The 16503-nt window shown below is 40.8% G+C and overlaps 1 protein-coding gene across 1 annotated transcript; it reads right to left on the bottom strand.

The window, feature by feature from the left end:
* Positions 1–636: 636 nt before the first annotated feature.
* Positions 637–15819, bottom strand: PARD6B (par-6 family cell polarity regulator beta). The gene is made up of 3 exons (XM_069495990.1): positions 15524–15819; positions 10573–10795; positions 637–1853 (listed from the first exon to the last, which is right to left on the bottom strand). Exons 1-3 carry the CDS (start codon positions 15587–15589, stop codon positions 1024–1026), a joined length of 1119 nt encoding a protein of 372 aa, XP_069352091.1. The 5' UTR covers positions 15590–15819; the 3' UTR covers positions 637–1023.
* Positions 15820–16503: the final 684 nt, after the last annotated feature.

Below are 16503 nucleotides of genomic sequence, written 5' to 3'. Positions count from 1 at the left end.
TTAATAGTGATAAGATCTACCTGTCATAGGAGAATACTACGTATTTTTCATAAAGTGTAGGCAGTGTTTCTACAAATCCCATTGAAGGAAAACCCAATTTTTTTGTATTAATATAAAAAGTGCACAAGTTTGTCCTGTGTGTAAAAATCTCTTAATTTGGGTGCATTTTTAATCCAAAATGATTCAAACTTGAATACATAAAGAGTATAAAAGCACACCAACAAAACACACACACTAACAACAAAAGGAATGATTTCCAATGAGATTGGGAATGAGGACAAGAATAGGTTAAAAGAGAGTCTCCCCTATTTCCAGAGTCACTGGAATTGCCTTTAAAACATAAGTTATACCCATATGGGATTAGTTTGTAAATATAGGGTGGACAAACACCAACCTGAACAAATGTTGCAGAGTTTCATAATTTAGGAACATAGCTTCAACACTTTATAACATGGGAAGGAACTCCTGAAAACAGCCAAGTGGTTGGATTTCTTAGAAATGAGAAAAAAATATATTTAGAAAATAATTTGTTACAATTAGTAACAGAGGAACATTAAAAAAATCAAAATAAAATACTGGGAACATAACAGCTGAGGCCCCCAATGTACCAAAAGAGATAGAATCAGACTTCTTCACATTAGAATTTTTAAAATATATTAAAGGAAAAATTAACTGGTTCTGCACAGCAGGTTAAATATGCAACCACTTCAAGCAGAAATGATCTAGTCCTCTCACATAGTTCTGAGAATGTGCTTTAACATCCAGTTCTCCACAGACAAAATAACAAAAGCACATAATTTCATCAGCAAAGGCCCCTTTGTTTTTAGAGTTAAATTCACCTCTGATCCACCAAAGTTTATATTAACAATTATCAAACTACTATTGTAATAACATTCTAAGCTTGCAATATTATTTTTCTCATGCCCATTCCACATCACTGGTTCAGAGGTATATATGCTTTAAACTAGCCAAATGTACAAGTCCCCATGGCATCCTCACTCAGAAAACATTCAAACAATGGTTTCATAATGTTATGATCGTTCCATCTTCTTCTAAGAGTTTTTGATCTGGAGCATGTGTTTCAAATTCTGTGTTTGTGCCACTTGCTACGGGTGCTAAGCTCACTTCATTAGAGGGAATAAAACCATTCTGTCCAGACTCGAAACTGAGTTCTATTTGTGTTAAGGATTCCAGGCTCTCGGTATTAGCAACAGCTTTTGGAATCTGCTGTGGCACTCCATTGTCTTCAATAATAATGTCATCTTCATCACTGTCTTCATCCTCTGGCTCGAAGCTTGGTTCGATCTGCTGTGGATAGCCAAGAAGGCTATTATCAGTAGACTGGCCGGAGCTGCCGGAAGTCCGACTGTTCCTAACAACATTATTCCTCTGGTTTGCTGGTCTCACTGTTATGATGAGGTTGCGGCTGTTGGCAATCATCATGTCTGTTACTTGATCAAGACTCTTCCCTGAAACTTCTATGCCATTAACTTCTAAAACTTCATCATTTACAGCTAATAGTCCTGTGCTTTGAGCCAGACCTCCTGGGACAAGCCTTGATATAAAGATACCTGGGACCTTCTCTAAGCCATGTGGTGTCACCCGGACACTGGAGCCATCCCGGATGTAGAATCCTAGGGGTTTCTCAGTGCCGTATTTATAAAGACGAACCCTACGATGCGTTTCTGGGAGAATGTCCACATCTATAATAGAAGACACAGGTCTAAAGTCTTGGGGCATACTAATGACTATATGTGGCTTTTTCCTATGGTTGTCAGGACGCAACACGTTGGTTAAAACATTCTTCTTTTTTATTAGCGTGTCTGTACCAAAGGCACTATAGTCTGCTTCTTCTGTTTAAAAATAAAATAAAAGAATTATAGAAATGCTGTAAAAACACCCATTTACCTACAATTGAATATATACAAAAAAGATAACACAAATACATTTGGTACATAATCTAGCTAAATATTAGCTTATTCTAACCAAACCATATGTACAGTAGTAAGATGCCATACCAGAAAAAGCCACTAGGTGGCCATCTCAAATACACATCACAAAATTACCAAATGTTGAAGTTAAAGTTTGACAAAGCTCGACTACTAGACATTAAATATGGCAAATGAGATTGTGATAGATCTTATAAATGCATCCTAAAAGATTTTAAGCCAGCTACTTAAAATATATTTTTTCTTCATTTGTTTAAAAAACCTGCAATTTGTATGTTTATCATATTAAACTCAGAGATATGAAATGGGACACTTGATTATCAAGGTAAATCAAAAGAGCAAAATCATACACCTGCACTAGCAGCTGGGTGGCCAGAGAATGTATTTAAGTGAAGCTGGTACACGTTGAACACACAGGAATTTTGGTCTTCTGCAAATAAACACTTTCTCCCTCAGTTCTCTGGGGGAATTCTTGATCTTTCAGTTTAATTTTCAAAGAGGCAGATACGAGATTTTTAACTTTTCACTGCATGAAAAACTGAAAAGTGCAATGACATTTTGTCTCAGTGGTGATGCCATATAGGGAATGGTGAGGACCCTGGCAAACTGGAGAGCTCCTGCCCCATTTAAAAAGCATAGCTGCTCCTCCATTCCCGGCACGTTTTCTCATGCCAGAAAGCCTTGTTTTTAGGCAAAATCTTCCCATTTTTAATTGCTGCCATGTAACTAAACAACAACAACAAAATCTGTTTGGGCCAAAAACATCTGAGGATGGAAGAATTCATTCCTAAAGACACCAATTTACAACCTGACATAAACTAAGGGAAAACAGAACACATAACACCAGATATTGTAAGTTATATGGCCGAAGGAAGATAGTCTATAGACAAAACATCTCATCAGATAATGAGAGGTAAAAAAGGAAATGAAATCAATACAGGAACAAAAGTTGAAATCACATTTTAAAAAATAACTGAAATGAGGATAAACTAAAAAGCCGAATTTCCAAGGATAAAAGAAAAAAAAAAACTTCAATAAGAATAAAAGGAAAAAAAGGCCTCCCCCGCTCCCTGCAAAAGAAATAGTTCAAAATCCCAGCCTCAGCTCCTGCTACAGACAACGCTAGTATGACCATCTCCGGGGCTTCAGTTTACATTCTCTCAGTGAGCTATTATCATCTTCACTTTATAGGCGGGGAAATTAAGGGAACAAGATGAGTTACTGAGAAAGGACTGGAACCCAGGTTTTCTATTAGGCCAGTATCTTCCAAGTTCACATCATGAGTGCTAAATAACAATCGTGTGTCAGAGTATGGAGAGCTTTTACTATTATTTTCTGATGTTTCATCAACACTCTTTAAAACCTATTTTCAGATAAACAAACAAAATTAGGGGTAGCTTATTTTTTTGGCATTTCTCGTCTCCCCCAGAACTTTCGTTCTTCATTTCTAAAGTATTTACACTTCTTCTTACAGAGACAGAAGTTTATAATATGGCTTTGGAAATAAATCCATTGGCACAAGAATATGTTTGGCAAAATTTGGCCAAAAATCTATCAAGAATAGTCCTCTACTGATGTGTTTTCTCAAAATTACATATGCTTTTATTTTAAAGTAATAAAAAATGAAAGCCCACATAATATTTATAAGGGAATTTCCAGACCATACAAACTAAGAACAAAATCAAGTTTGCCTAAATACCTACTCATGGGAAACCTGACCAAAAAAAACCCCAAATCTGCATAATTTGGCATAGCATCCAGACTCCATTTGAATGCTCTCTGCTAAATTCTCAAAAGCAATATGCCCCAGTACAAAGGCACCTTTGTTCTCCCATCTAGCTAATCAGTTTCCAGCCACTGGGAAAGAAAATATTTTGGCAGAAAGCCAGGGTGCAGGGTGTTAGTTTAAAGTGTAAAGGTGAATGTCCATAAGGAGTTGGAGTTGACTTTCTACCTATGTATCAGAGCACGAAACTCAGAATGAGCCAGAAAGTTTGGAAACTTGATTCGTAGCAACCCTCCACTTATATAAACTCGGACTTATGCAACAGTGTGTGATGTGGGCCGGTACAGCACTACCTCGCTTATCCCAAGCCTGTCGTTCAGCCACCGATCTCGGCTAACTGGAACAGACACGGATCCACCTAGAAGGCCTCTGAAAACAGTCAAACTGGATGGATGTCTTACTTCCCTATGCACAAACAGCTCCTGTGCTTTACCTACAGAGGAGCCCTGCAGGGACTCCCTCTGAACCTCTTACTCTTTAGACATTAATTCTGAAAAGCCTGGTAATCTCATTCCTTAGCTCACAGAGGGTCATAAGTCACACATTCAGAGCAAGGGGAAAGGGCCCACGTGTGAGCAGCAGGCACAAATACGAGAAATAAAAGCCTACAGTGAGTAAAAAGCAAATCTGAAAAAACGAAAGTTCTATATAAACTCCATAGACATCCCTATACAGTAACAAAACAGCAACAGTTCATGGTGCAGTCATCAAGAAAGTTCAAGATTATGCCCCATTTGAAGCTGGAAGGAAGACGGGAAAGAATGAAATAATTTTTAAAAATGTCCTAATTCAGGGTTTGACAAGCTTTTTCTGTCAAGGGTCAGCAAATGTTTTAGATACTGCAGGCCATACAGTTTCTCTTGCAAAAGTAGCCATAGGCAATGGATAGAACAGGCATGGATGTGTTCCAAGAATGCTTTATTTACAAAAACAGCCAGCAGGCCTTAGTCTGCCAACCCTTAGTCTAAACCAAAATGGTTAAATGAAACAGATCTGGCAACTCTCGTAGGATTAAACATCAGTTAAAGCAAATTAAATATTCAAATTTTATAGATCCCTTCACTTCCCAATACAAAAAAAAATCAATCACCAAATATTTAATAAACACCTTCTATATCCCAGGTGTTGTACCCTGTGCTGCAGATTCAGTGAAAAAACACACACACACACACACTATGACTGCTTTCACAGTGCTTACGGTCTAAAAAAGGAGATAGCAACTAACAAGTAATTTCAACTACTGACATTAAATTATGACAAAGGTGCCACTGCAAAGCAGCACACTGTGCTGGGGAGTGTATACCCGGACCTAGCCTGGCTTCCCCCTCTGGGGAAGTGAGGTTTCTACCAAGATTGGAAAAGCAGCCAGGGGCTAATCAGGTAGGATGGAGGAAGAATGTTCCAGGCACACGATGCAACACAGAGAAGAGTGAGGGTGGGCAGACTCAGTCCAGTATAGCCAGGATGGAGGGTGCAAGGGGAGAAGGAGGGAGGAGTCAGGAGCCAAGTTGGAGGCAGCCAGAGGCCAACCAGACAAACAGGGCCTCCTGGGAAGTGTGAAGGTTTATGGACTTTAGCCTAAGGGCAACAGGAGGAAAACCAAGGACTTTAAGGAAGAGAATGATGGTGATCTCATCTGGTTTTCTACAAAGTTCATTCAGGCTACAAGCTGGAGGACTCCAGAGGGAGGACAGGAGGCTACTGCAGTGATTTGGGATGGTCCCTGGCCTGGAGCAGAGGCAGTGGAGAAAGGGAAACAAACCTGAAAAATAGTTAGAGCGCAGTTTTAACAGGCTTGGTGACTGACTAAAAAATAGGTATGTGTCAAAGGTGACACCTAGGTTTCTGTCATGAGCAACTGGTATCATACTCTGAGATGTCACTCCACAATTTCTTCTTAATTTCTGGGCCCATACCTTTTGTTAAATCATAACCTAGAATTCATTACTAAAGTGTATATCCCTTAGAAAATTTTAAATTAAACTCTGATTCATTAAAATGTAACATTAACATGTATCTACAAAATAATGTCCACTCTGGGAGGCCGAGGCGGGTGGATCGCTCAAGGTCAGGAGTTCGAGACCAGCCTGAGCAAGAGCGAGACCCCGTCTCTACTAAAAATAGAAAGAAATTATATGGACAACTAAAATATATATAGAAAAAATTAGCCGGGCATGGTGGCGCATGCCTGTAGTCCCAGCTACTCGGGAGGCTGAGGCAGTAGGATCGCTTAAGCCCAGGAGTTTGAGGTTGCTGTGAGCTAGGCTGACGCCACCGCACTCACTCTAGCCAGGGCAACAAAGCAAGACTCTTGTCTCAAAAAAAAAAAAAAAAAATAATGTCCAATGCACAAAGTCTAAGAGATGATTTAGTTGCTCAGTTACAGATATCTGGGCCACAAGGCCATGTCTGTACGAGGGTATGTCCTAAGTGAGACCAAGTTTAAAGCAAGGCCCTTCCAGTGTTTCTAGCAAGCACTACAATTAATTCAAGATGTAAACATATTTGTCCGGTGTCATACAAAAACAGCGATACAGCAAGAAGTTTGGGTATAGATAATCTGATTCCATCTAGTGAGGAGTCTGTGCCATAGCATATTGACAGATTCTAGACTTGGTTATCATGACTGGCTGGGAGGCTTCTAAAAAATACATATTTCCCTTTGCAGATAAAATTAAAGCTACTGAACAACAACAACAAAAAAACCACACACACATTTCCCTGGCTGTATCTTTTTGTTTTTTTTTTTTTTGAGACAAGAGTCTCACTCTGTTGCCCAGGCTAGAGTGAGTGCCGTGGCGTCAGCCTAGCTCACAGCAACCTCAAACTCCTGAGCTCAAGGGATCCTCCTGTCTCAGCCTCCCGAGTAGCTGGGACTACAGGCATGCACCACCATGCCCGGCTAATTTTTTCTATATATATTTTTAGCTGTCCATATAATTTCTTTCTATTTTTAGTAGAGATGGGGTCTCGCTCTTGCTCAGGCTGGTCTCGAACTCCTGAGCTCAAACGATCCGCCCACCTCGGCCTCCCAGAGTGCTAGGATTACAGGCGTGAGCCACCGCGCCCGGCCGCTGGCTGTATTCTAAACCTACAGGAATGACCTGGGTATTTTATAAAGATGTAACCTTTAAATATTTTATAAAACTGTTTAGTGCACAGTAATAAGGGAAAATTCTATTCTGTACCTTTTCTTCTCCCTTTCCTAAATAAATTAAGATAAACTCTAATAACGGGGGATGGGAGTTGGAAATCCTTTGTGAAAGTAAATTTTTTTGTTTTGTTTTGTTTTGAGACAGTCTAGCTCTGTTGCTGGGGCTAGAGTGCCAAGGCATCATCATAAGCTCACAGCAACCTCAAACTCCTGGGCTCAAGTGATTCTCCTGCCTCAGCCTTCCGAGTAACTGGGACTACAGGTGCGCACCACCATGCCCAGCTAATTTTCCTATTAGAAACGGGGTCTCACTCTTGCTCAGGCTGGTTTTGAACTCCTGAGCTCAAGTGATCCTCCCTCCTCAGCTTCCCAGAGTGCTAGGATTATAGGCGTGAGCCACCACGCCCGGCCTTTTTTTTTTTTTTTTTTTTTTTGAGATAGGTCTCACTGTTGCCCAGGCTAAAGTGCAATGGCATTATCATGGCTCACTGCAACCTCAAACCTCTGGGCTCAAGTGATCCATCTGCTACAAGCTACTGAATAGCTGGGATTATAGGTGCAGGCCACCAAGTTCGGCTAAGTTTTTTTTTTTTTAATTTATTTTTTGTAGAGAGGCGGTCTCAATATGTTGCCTGGGCTGGTCCTGAACTCCTGGGCTCAAGCAATCCTCCTGCCTCAGCCTCCCAAAGTGCTGGGTGAAAGTAACTTTTAAGGTATCAGGTTTTTTGTTTTGTTTTTGCTTCCATGATAACAGCCCTAGGAATAGAGTATGGAGTTTTTCTTCCAACAATAAATTGTTATAAAACATAAAACTTTTCAAGATATGCAACACTATCTTCAAGTTCAGGCTATGAAGTAGTTTACACACTCAATCATGAGCTTTCACTTCAAAGAAACTTTATTTACTAGACTATCAGATTTTAAAAGATCGCGTGGCTTTAAAATTTAAAATAGTTTTGAAATTTGTTTTAAAAAAAATCACTTGTTACCATATAAAGTGTAACTGCTGCCCTGTTGATTCCCAATTGGCGTCAACAAGCCAAAAAAACAGAAAATGGACTTGGGGCGGTAGCTCACACCTATAATCCCAGCAGGCCAAAGATTTGGGAGGCCTAGGAGGATCACTTGAACCCAGGAGTTAGAGACCCCAAAGAGCTGTGGGATTAGTGTTCTTAAGAGAGGAAAAAGTGCAAAAGCACACAGATAACAAGCTTACCAAGTTTGAGTGGCAAAAAGAAAACAAATGTGGTTGGCTGTGATGAGGGAGTGGGAGAATGGAGCGAGAAAAGGCTGGGAAGTCCAAATCAGAAAGGATTTTATTCTGGTTGCAATGGGAAGCCATTAGACAGTTTTAAACAGAAATGAATTGATCAACTTACTTTCATTTTTTGCTGAAGTCCTCTTTGTATTAAATTTATATTTTTAAAAAGTAAAATCTTTTTGTTGAATGTACTTCTAAATCAAATTATAAGGGCTACTAATTGTATTGGACATTTTACTTCTACTACATGGAAAACATTTCTTCACACAGAAACATATTTCTAAGTTGTAACTCCTATAACAAAAATAAAAACCCTCAAAGGTCTCAATAAAAATTATACCAATAAATAAATAAAAACTTGAAAATGAAATAGCTAAAGATAATCATTCTTAAGAGATGTTAGGATTAATTCCATGATCATGCCAAAGGTTACAATTCCAGTAACAAAACACGCGGTAGTATAACCCAACTCCAATAGTCTTTCTAACACAGGAGATAATCCAACAAAATTTTCTCAGATGGTTATAGTTTAAAAACTCATTCTATATTTGAATAACATTCCAAACAGCAACTAAATTTCTAACAAAAATTACAACTGCTAACAAGAAAGGCCTATGATCAACTACAGTTATTTAAATTCTTTCTCCAGCATTCTATACATAGCTTTCCAAGGTTCTATCCTTGGTCTTCATCTCAGTTGGCCCAATGTGAACTCCCAAATTTTAACTATAACTTTCTGAAGACTTTGAAATCTAAGTAGTCTCTAGATTTCCATCCTGAACTCCAGCCTGCCATTTCCAATCTACTTCATGACATGTTCAACTCACCAGACTGATAAGATTATTTATTCTAAAACAAAATCCATAATTTTCTTTGCCAGATCAATCTCTCCTTCAAACTTTGCTTGTTTATGACACTTGTTTATGACATTGTTTATGACACTGTCCCAGCCACCATCAGACTCCAGCTATGTTTTGCTGGACTCTCCTTCTCTGTGTACCAGCTGCAGTGAAAGCAGACTCTCAATTCCCACCCCGCCCCCGTAGTATCTTCCCACTGCTGCCTTCCTCCCTGTCCCCTCTACTGAGAAGCGGCTTCCAGGCCAGTCTCCTTACTTCTCCACTGCCTGCTCCTGGCTCACCACTGTAAGACTGCTGCTTGCTGCAATTCTTCCTGAACAGCAGCAACTCAATCTTCCCAAAGCCACACTCTAATTATATCACACCGCTGTTAAATATCTATATCCATCTCAGGGGTCTCTGAAGAAATGAATGTGCAGATGTGAAAGTATTTTCTAAACAGTCAGATGACACAGACAGAAGTTATCCTTGGAGGTTTATTTTGTTGGTGGACTCCAGAGTTTCTTCAAATCCACAAAAGCAAAGATACATAATCGGTGGAATTTCAAAGTCCTGGGAGTGGTCCGGTGCTTATCAACTGATTGGAAATAAGGTTTCACCTTCAAGGGTAATCCCTGCCCATTCTCTCAAACTCCTTTCTGGGTTAGTTTACAAACATTGAAAGGCCTTAATTATCCCAACACCAGGTTCAATGCTCTCATACTGGCTTACCAAACCGCTTCATTTACCAAGGAGAAAGGAATAAAGGGCACATACCACAATGATGCCTACCTTGCTCACCTGCAGGCAGACACACAGGCACAGACACAGACACACAGACACAGACACAGACACTGAGGAGGCTACAATGTTTTTTTTAAAAAGTTTTAAGACTGAAAATATATTTGAAAATGCTTTCCAAATAGAGTAGTCACTTCAAATAATTTTTTGTAAGACTAGTATCAACGTTTACATCTCTCCAGAACAAAGACTTCCTACCTCATTTTCTAGATAATTAACTAATTTTATACCATATCAGTAAAAAATACTCTAAAGGGAAAAGTAAGAAATCCAGGTGCCTACTACAAGCCAGGGCACTGCATTTAGCTCATTCAGTCTTGACATTTATCCATTCTACAGGTAAAGACATTGTGACTCAGGAAGATTAAGTGACTTTGCTTCTGGTATCTATCAATTGGTAAGTACAGCACTCGAAAGTTAGTTGCCATGAAAAAACAGGAATGTTTCTGACTGCAAATTCACACTCTTTTCACATCTTTCTGAATGAACAATAATCCATTCAAGTAAAGATTCAATAAATTCCTGATTTCTATTAAAAAAAAAAACCCTAAGAGGTTAAAATTTAAAGTAATTAAAATGACAAATTTTCTAAAGTACACTTAGTGAAGCATAATTATGTAAATTAAACAATATCACAAATGTTTTAACCTACTTGTTAGTTAACACAGAAGATTCACATAGAATGTTTATTCACTAAGTCTGTGGCAGTCTGGACATCCTATTGATGGGGAAAATACACTACTTATATTTTTAAAACAATTTTTCTCAACAAGAGTACTTACCCTTCTTTTGTATAAAAATCCTAAGCAGTGGATTGGCCGTTGACACAGCTTTGTGGTAATTATCATCATTATTTATAGGTAGTAAGTCTCCGTGGATGTCTGCATAGCCTACTAAAACGTCAACATTGGGTATCTTATGAACATGTTGCAGTAATCCATAAAACTCCTCAAATTTTCCAGGTTTTGATCTCTCCAGTGAAAATCGACGAAATTCAGCTCCAAACTATAAATATAACAATATATATATTAAGTTCTTTTAAAAAACAAAAGTAACAGAAGAGCCCAATTTGAAAACACATGCTATAGAAAAATTAACAAGCATAGTTAAGTATTTCTCTTAATAAAGAAGATAGTCCATTATCAGAAACCTCATTGTAAAGAGATAAAAAAGCAAAAGAAAGGCACAAGAATTTGCCTCCTCACTGCTGTGTCTCTGAAGGGCACTCAACTCAATCCCTGGAGTAACCAGGCCTTACTAGGGACTGTTCTGCATAGTGACTCAGCTCAAACTCTGTGTCCAGCCCAGACTTTGAGAACAACACTCTCCTCACTCAAGTCACGGGGTACCAAAGATGTGCCCAAGACTTTATTTTGACCACCGCAAAAAGCATCTAAGTGTCCTCCCCCATAAAAGAAACTAGGATTTCAAGAGAGGAGGCAAGAATCAATAGCAAAATATACAAAAAGAACACTGAGCTTCTTGGCATTAAGACATAAATGGAAGTATCATATAAGAAACTGGTCTAGAGATAACAAGCATCTCCTCTCTAGGTTAATGCAGAAAAAAGCAGCTTTAGGAATACATCAAATATATGTCCTACAACTATCCAATTAACATAAGAAGTGTTTATGTGCTTGGCACAGTGCTAGGCCCCAGAGATTTAAAGTCTCAGGCCTGTTCCAGAAGCTCACCAATTAGTGGGTAAAGAGAATAATTACTTGAGGGAGGTATTAAGGGATCACACAAATAGGGAGGAAGACAATCTCCATCATACCTAATATTTACCTGCATGTTTCTGATCCTCAAGCCAGCTACCCTAGAGCTCTGTTCTCCCGATGTCAAATCATTAAGGTGGCTCTTATTCAACACTAAGGACTGGCTTCATCTAGTCCATAATAAACAGGATTTATAACTCACTATGGGAGGAGTTTCCTCAAACGTGGAAACCTAAGAAAGGTTAATCAGCCTTTTCCAAAAAGTGTCCCAGTCACATAAGTTTGAGAAATGCTACATAATTATAATCACCCTCTTAGGAATCACTGTGGACACCAGCACATTAAAGGTTCAATTAAGCCTTACAGTTGATTTTTTTTTTTTTTAGTGTTTAAGCAAATGTTTGCCAAATGTGTTTAACCACTGAATTCATATTTTCTCTAAATATCTATCATCAGCAAGAAATACTAGTGTAAAAAAAGAGTATGATCTAAAGAAAAAAAGAAAAATAAATAAAAATAAAACAAATACTAATGTACTACTGGGACAGCCTTAAGCATCACACACAGAAAGCTCCTATTGTAATAATTTGAGTTTATAAATGTGCAATTCATTTTCCCAAAGGCCCTACAGGTCATCTGGATTCATTGTTTTCGCTCTATCTAAAAAGTTCATCTGCCTTGCTTGTACCCATACTCCTCACTGGTTTTAAATTAAAATAAAAACTCACTAAAACCACCTCTTACCTCTAACAAATAATTAAAATAGTTTCCAAAACACATTCCTGAAATATAAACACTAACATTTGCCAAGAAAATAAGGTGACTCATACCTAAAGCTCTCAAAAAGTTTAGTCACACCTTCATGTTTCAAAGTAAATAAAAACTCAGGGAACACCCATCATATCAGAGTTAGTTTTATGACGTTATCAAAAGTCGCAGTTTCTCCTCCATTTTATTTACTCTGGGATGGCAACAAAGTTGCCAGTTCTTTCTGATTCATCCACAGGGTTTATTACTTCCCCTGACAGACGAATGGGAATAACATCTAATAATTTAACATTTTAGGGCTTCAATGTTCTTGTTCAAGCTTTTGAATGAAAATTCTTTACTCAACATTTTTTTCTCTTGCTTAGCTGTTATGATAAAAACAATAAAAATTTTTAGGGCTTCACAGTAGATGTGTCCTCTTACCAATGCTGGCAGAGGGGAAAAAAAAAAGTAAAATTATTATGCTTCTTGCAACAAACAATAGGATTAAGAGAACTTTTTACTACATGAAGAAAAATACTAAGATGGAGATAAAATTAAGATCCAATCAACAATTATTCACTATGAACCATTTACAACTTTTTTTAGCCTGGTCTAAATTTGCCCTAGCCATTCAAGAGGTAAGAGCTGGAGGGTGTATGGACTCCCTTCCCCCAGCATCTGTTGGTACATTCTAGAAATGCAAACTTAATTTTAATATTCTATTTGCCTTTGAATAATAATTAGGAAATTTTATGGCTCAAAAACTGTTCCAAGGTTATTAGAGGACATCACTATGATTATTGATTAAGAACTTTCCCAACTCTAGAGAAACAATCAGGAGATAAATCAGTTACCAAAGAAGTCACATGGTAGACGGTATCACAAATTTAACTATGTTTATATTTACACTATCCATTATTTTATTATCTGTAGCATTTTTCCCTTCCATGAGCAAAGGTAATAAAGTTGACGCTACTCTTTTCTACGCAGAAGAAAGAGATCCTAAAACTGAGTGCACACTAACTAGTTTTGGTTACAACCTCTTAGTTATCAGTTTTGTAAAAAGCTGTGATATCACTAGAGCAAGTGTGAAAGAAAATATTGTTTCAAAAATCTGTTTGATTTTTTTTAATGATTTTTTTAATATTTAAAAAAATATTTTTTAAATGGTTGACAAATGTTGTATTCAATCCATTAAAAGTAAATATAACAACAATAAATATTTAAAACATAATGTGTCACAGACACACTAGAAACAGTCCCTACACTTTGTCTATCAACAGCTAGAATAGCGGGACTGACTGCATTCAGTGCATGTTCTCAGAATTGCTTGATTCTATTAAGACGTGGTTCACTAAAAGTGCAGCATGACAGATCAAATATATAGCATGTAGTTTAGACATAAGTATGCGAAAGATTCACAAATCAGTTAACAAAAGAGAAAGGCAAAAAGCCTGAAATTCCAGTCCCCAAGTGCTCAAGGTTTCGTCCTAGAACTAGAGATAAATTACTATTCGATATTGTCTTTATTGGTGCGCCTACAATCCCTATTCATTTTTTCCTATGAAAAAAAATTAAAGACTTGCTATAAAGATTAGGACTATAAACTGAATTTTAAGATTACGCAATATCACAAGTGTTTTTCTCTCCTTAACCTCAACACCCACAAACCCAAACTAGATTTATAACAGAAATGCCACGAGAAGGTTCAACCACTGGGCAAGGAACCACTACCGCCACTATACTGCTAGAGGAAAAGCTCTATATATTTTGAGTCATCTTAACCCTTTAGTTCAAGCAAGTCCCTTCAATTTGCTATGCTGTGTTCCACAGAGGACATAGGCGAAGCACATATTCCTTTTAAATTGCTGTAATTACCTTTTTATTCTTATTAAACAATTGTTTCTGAAACTAGTGCCTACTAGTTCTAGAAACTTGAAAGAGTTAAGTGCCAAATAACATTTTAAAATATTAAAAATGTTTTTTAAAAATGTAGATTTTCTTGATGTGATTCTCAGTTACAGAAACTTACAGAACTTTGCTTATCAACCCTAGACAATAAAACCATTCTATCCACCAGCTTCAGGAAGCTTTCCTTACTCCTTACTTTCCTCACTGTACTTCACTCAAATCAATCCTTGATTTAGCACTCTCCTTAGCAGCCTTACAATCAATGATGCCTCATTATTTTTGAAGTTGATGTGCTTTTGCTCTTCTCCTTTTCTGTGTTTTGGCCTTTTCAATTTCATTTTATATGTTCTCAGGGCCCAGGCAGTGTCCTGTTTTGTATACAGTGCTTAAAAGTTATTCTTAATAAAAAGGCTTTAGTTAAGGCTTTGTCGTAAAAGCAGACCTTGGGGAAGTCATAATCTTTCTGAGCCTCAGTCTTCTCAACTCAGACTTCTCAGAGAATTGAACTAGATTATCTAAGCTTCTTTCGGCTCAATTTATGAAACGCTTGCTGAAAATGTTCCCATGGCTGCCGATCACCTTCAAATTCCAGCTCAAAACCCCCTTTGGGAAGCATTCCCTAACTAATCCCTACAGACTACCCTGCTCACCGAGCCTTGCGATTTAGGAATTCAGTGAATACCGCAGTAATTATCAGCAGATTGGCATACCGTTGGTCAAGGGTGAAAGCTCTCGATGTGAATAGGTAGCATAATGGAATGAAAAGATCATCCAAACTCAAACTGTAAAGTGCTCCTCCAACGTAAGGTGATAGTGCTACTTTTACAGATTAAATGCATACCAAAGTTAGAGCTAGAAAAAGCCCTAGCAGGAAGCAAAGCTAACTTTAAAAGGGCTGTTTAGGTCACCGGGCTCTCTCCTTCGCCACTCGATGCACTTGAACCGCAGAAAGGTAGCAACGGGGTGTTCCAAATGCCTTTTACCGATAGCCCAGCAGGTCGAATTCCCTCAAACCTTTTGTACCACCCTGCATTCGATGCTTCCCATCCTCGAGTATACCTTGGCCCTTACTCCCATCCTCGAAAACAGGAATGAGATCTAAGGAACGAGTTTAAGTGCTCCACTAGGTCTTCTTACCTGCGCCAGGAACAGACACAAGCGCATCACCCCTGCCACCCCCTTCTCAGCAAGTTTATTGTCCCCCATCTCCTGCCTCCAAATCCCACCCCCCACCCCCCACAGTCCCAGACCCAGCAGCTCAGCCCATCGCCTCCCCAGCCGTCCCTGCCCGGCACGGCCTCTCCCAGGCCCCGGCTCCCCGGGCCTCCCGCTCCGCCCGCCGGGCCCCGCGCACCTTGCTCTTCACCTCCATGGTGCCCAGGCAGCCGCTGCCCGCCCCGTGCCGGTGGCTGCGGTTCATGCTGAGCCCCGGGCCCCGCGGCGGCCTCCTCGGGCCGGGCAGTCCCTCAGGAGCGCGGGCAGCGAGTGCGCGGCCGGCCGGCTCAGACCGCGGCTGCGGCCCGGGCGCCTCCTAACAGGCACCTGCACACGGGGTGGCCGCAGCTCGGGCGGCTGCGCTGAGCTCCACTCGGCTGGCTGCTCACGCGGCGGGGCCGAGGGTCGGACTGGCGGCGCGGCGGGCGGAGACGCGGCTCCCTCCCTCCGGGCCTCGGCGGCGGCGGCGACAGCGGTGAAGCAGGGGGAGGAGGATGGGGCGGAGCGGAGGCCACAGGCGCCGCAGCCTCGCTCTCGGCCACCTCCCCCGCGAGCCCGCGCGCGCGCACCCGACACGGACGAGAGCTGCGGCCCGTGCGCGCGCTCACCTGCAGCCTCCGAAGCAGCCGCAGCCGCAGCCGCTCACGCTCCGCCCACACCCAATAGGAAGCGCGCACCTGCGCCCGCGGCGCCAACCAATCGTTACACGCCTCGCGTGGCGAATGGGCGGGCCTCCATCACAAAAATCCCGCCCGCCGCCGCGCGATTGGTCCCGCTCTTCGAGGGAGGGGCGGGATCACCTGAAGCTCTGGTCCGCCTCTCCGGACCCAGCAAGAGAGCTAGAAAGCGCATGCGTGGGCCCAGGAGTTTCCGCCCCGGGAAGGCAGTGCGGGAGGCCGGCCGGAAGCGCGAGCGCACCTGGAGAAGGGCTCAGCAGGGTAGACCTTTTGCGCATGCGCGGGCGCGCCCCTGGTTGCCTGGCCCCGCCGGGAGCACGCGCCGCTTGGCGCGCGCCAGGCACACACCAAGCCCGGGGGATGGGACGCGCGGCGGGTCGGTTTCCCAGGCGCCGAGAGGCAGCTCGGTTCCTTCGGGCTCCCGCCCCGCTTCCACTTTGGG

This window comes from Eulemur rufifrons, chromosome 20, assembly GCF_041146395.1.
Source record: "Eulemur rufifrons isolate Redbay chromosome 20, OSU_ERuf_1, whole genome shotgun sequence".
NCBI lineage: Eukaryota > Metazoa > Chordata > Mammalia > Primates > Lemuridae > Eulemur > Eulemur rufifrons.
This window is presented reverse-complemented; position numbering and strand designations above follow the sequence as displayed.

Coding starts and splice junctions, on each gene's coding strand:
- PARD6B (XM_069495990.1), bottom strand. CDS start 15,589: ATGAACCGCAGCCACCGGCACGGGGCGGGCAGCGGCTGCCTGGGCACC. Junction 10,796..15,523: donor CCATGGAGGTGAAGAGCAAG/GTGCGCGGGGCC, acceptor TTATATTTATAG/TTTGGAGCTGAATTTCGTCG. Junction 1,854..10,572: donor GATTTTTATACAAAAGAAGG/GTAAGTACTCTT, acceptor ATTTTTAAACAG/AAGAAGCAGACTATAGTGCC.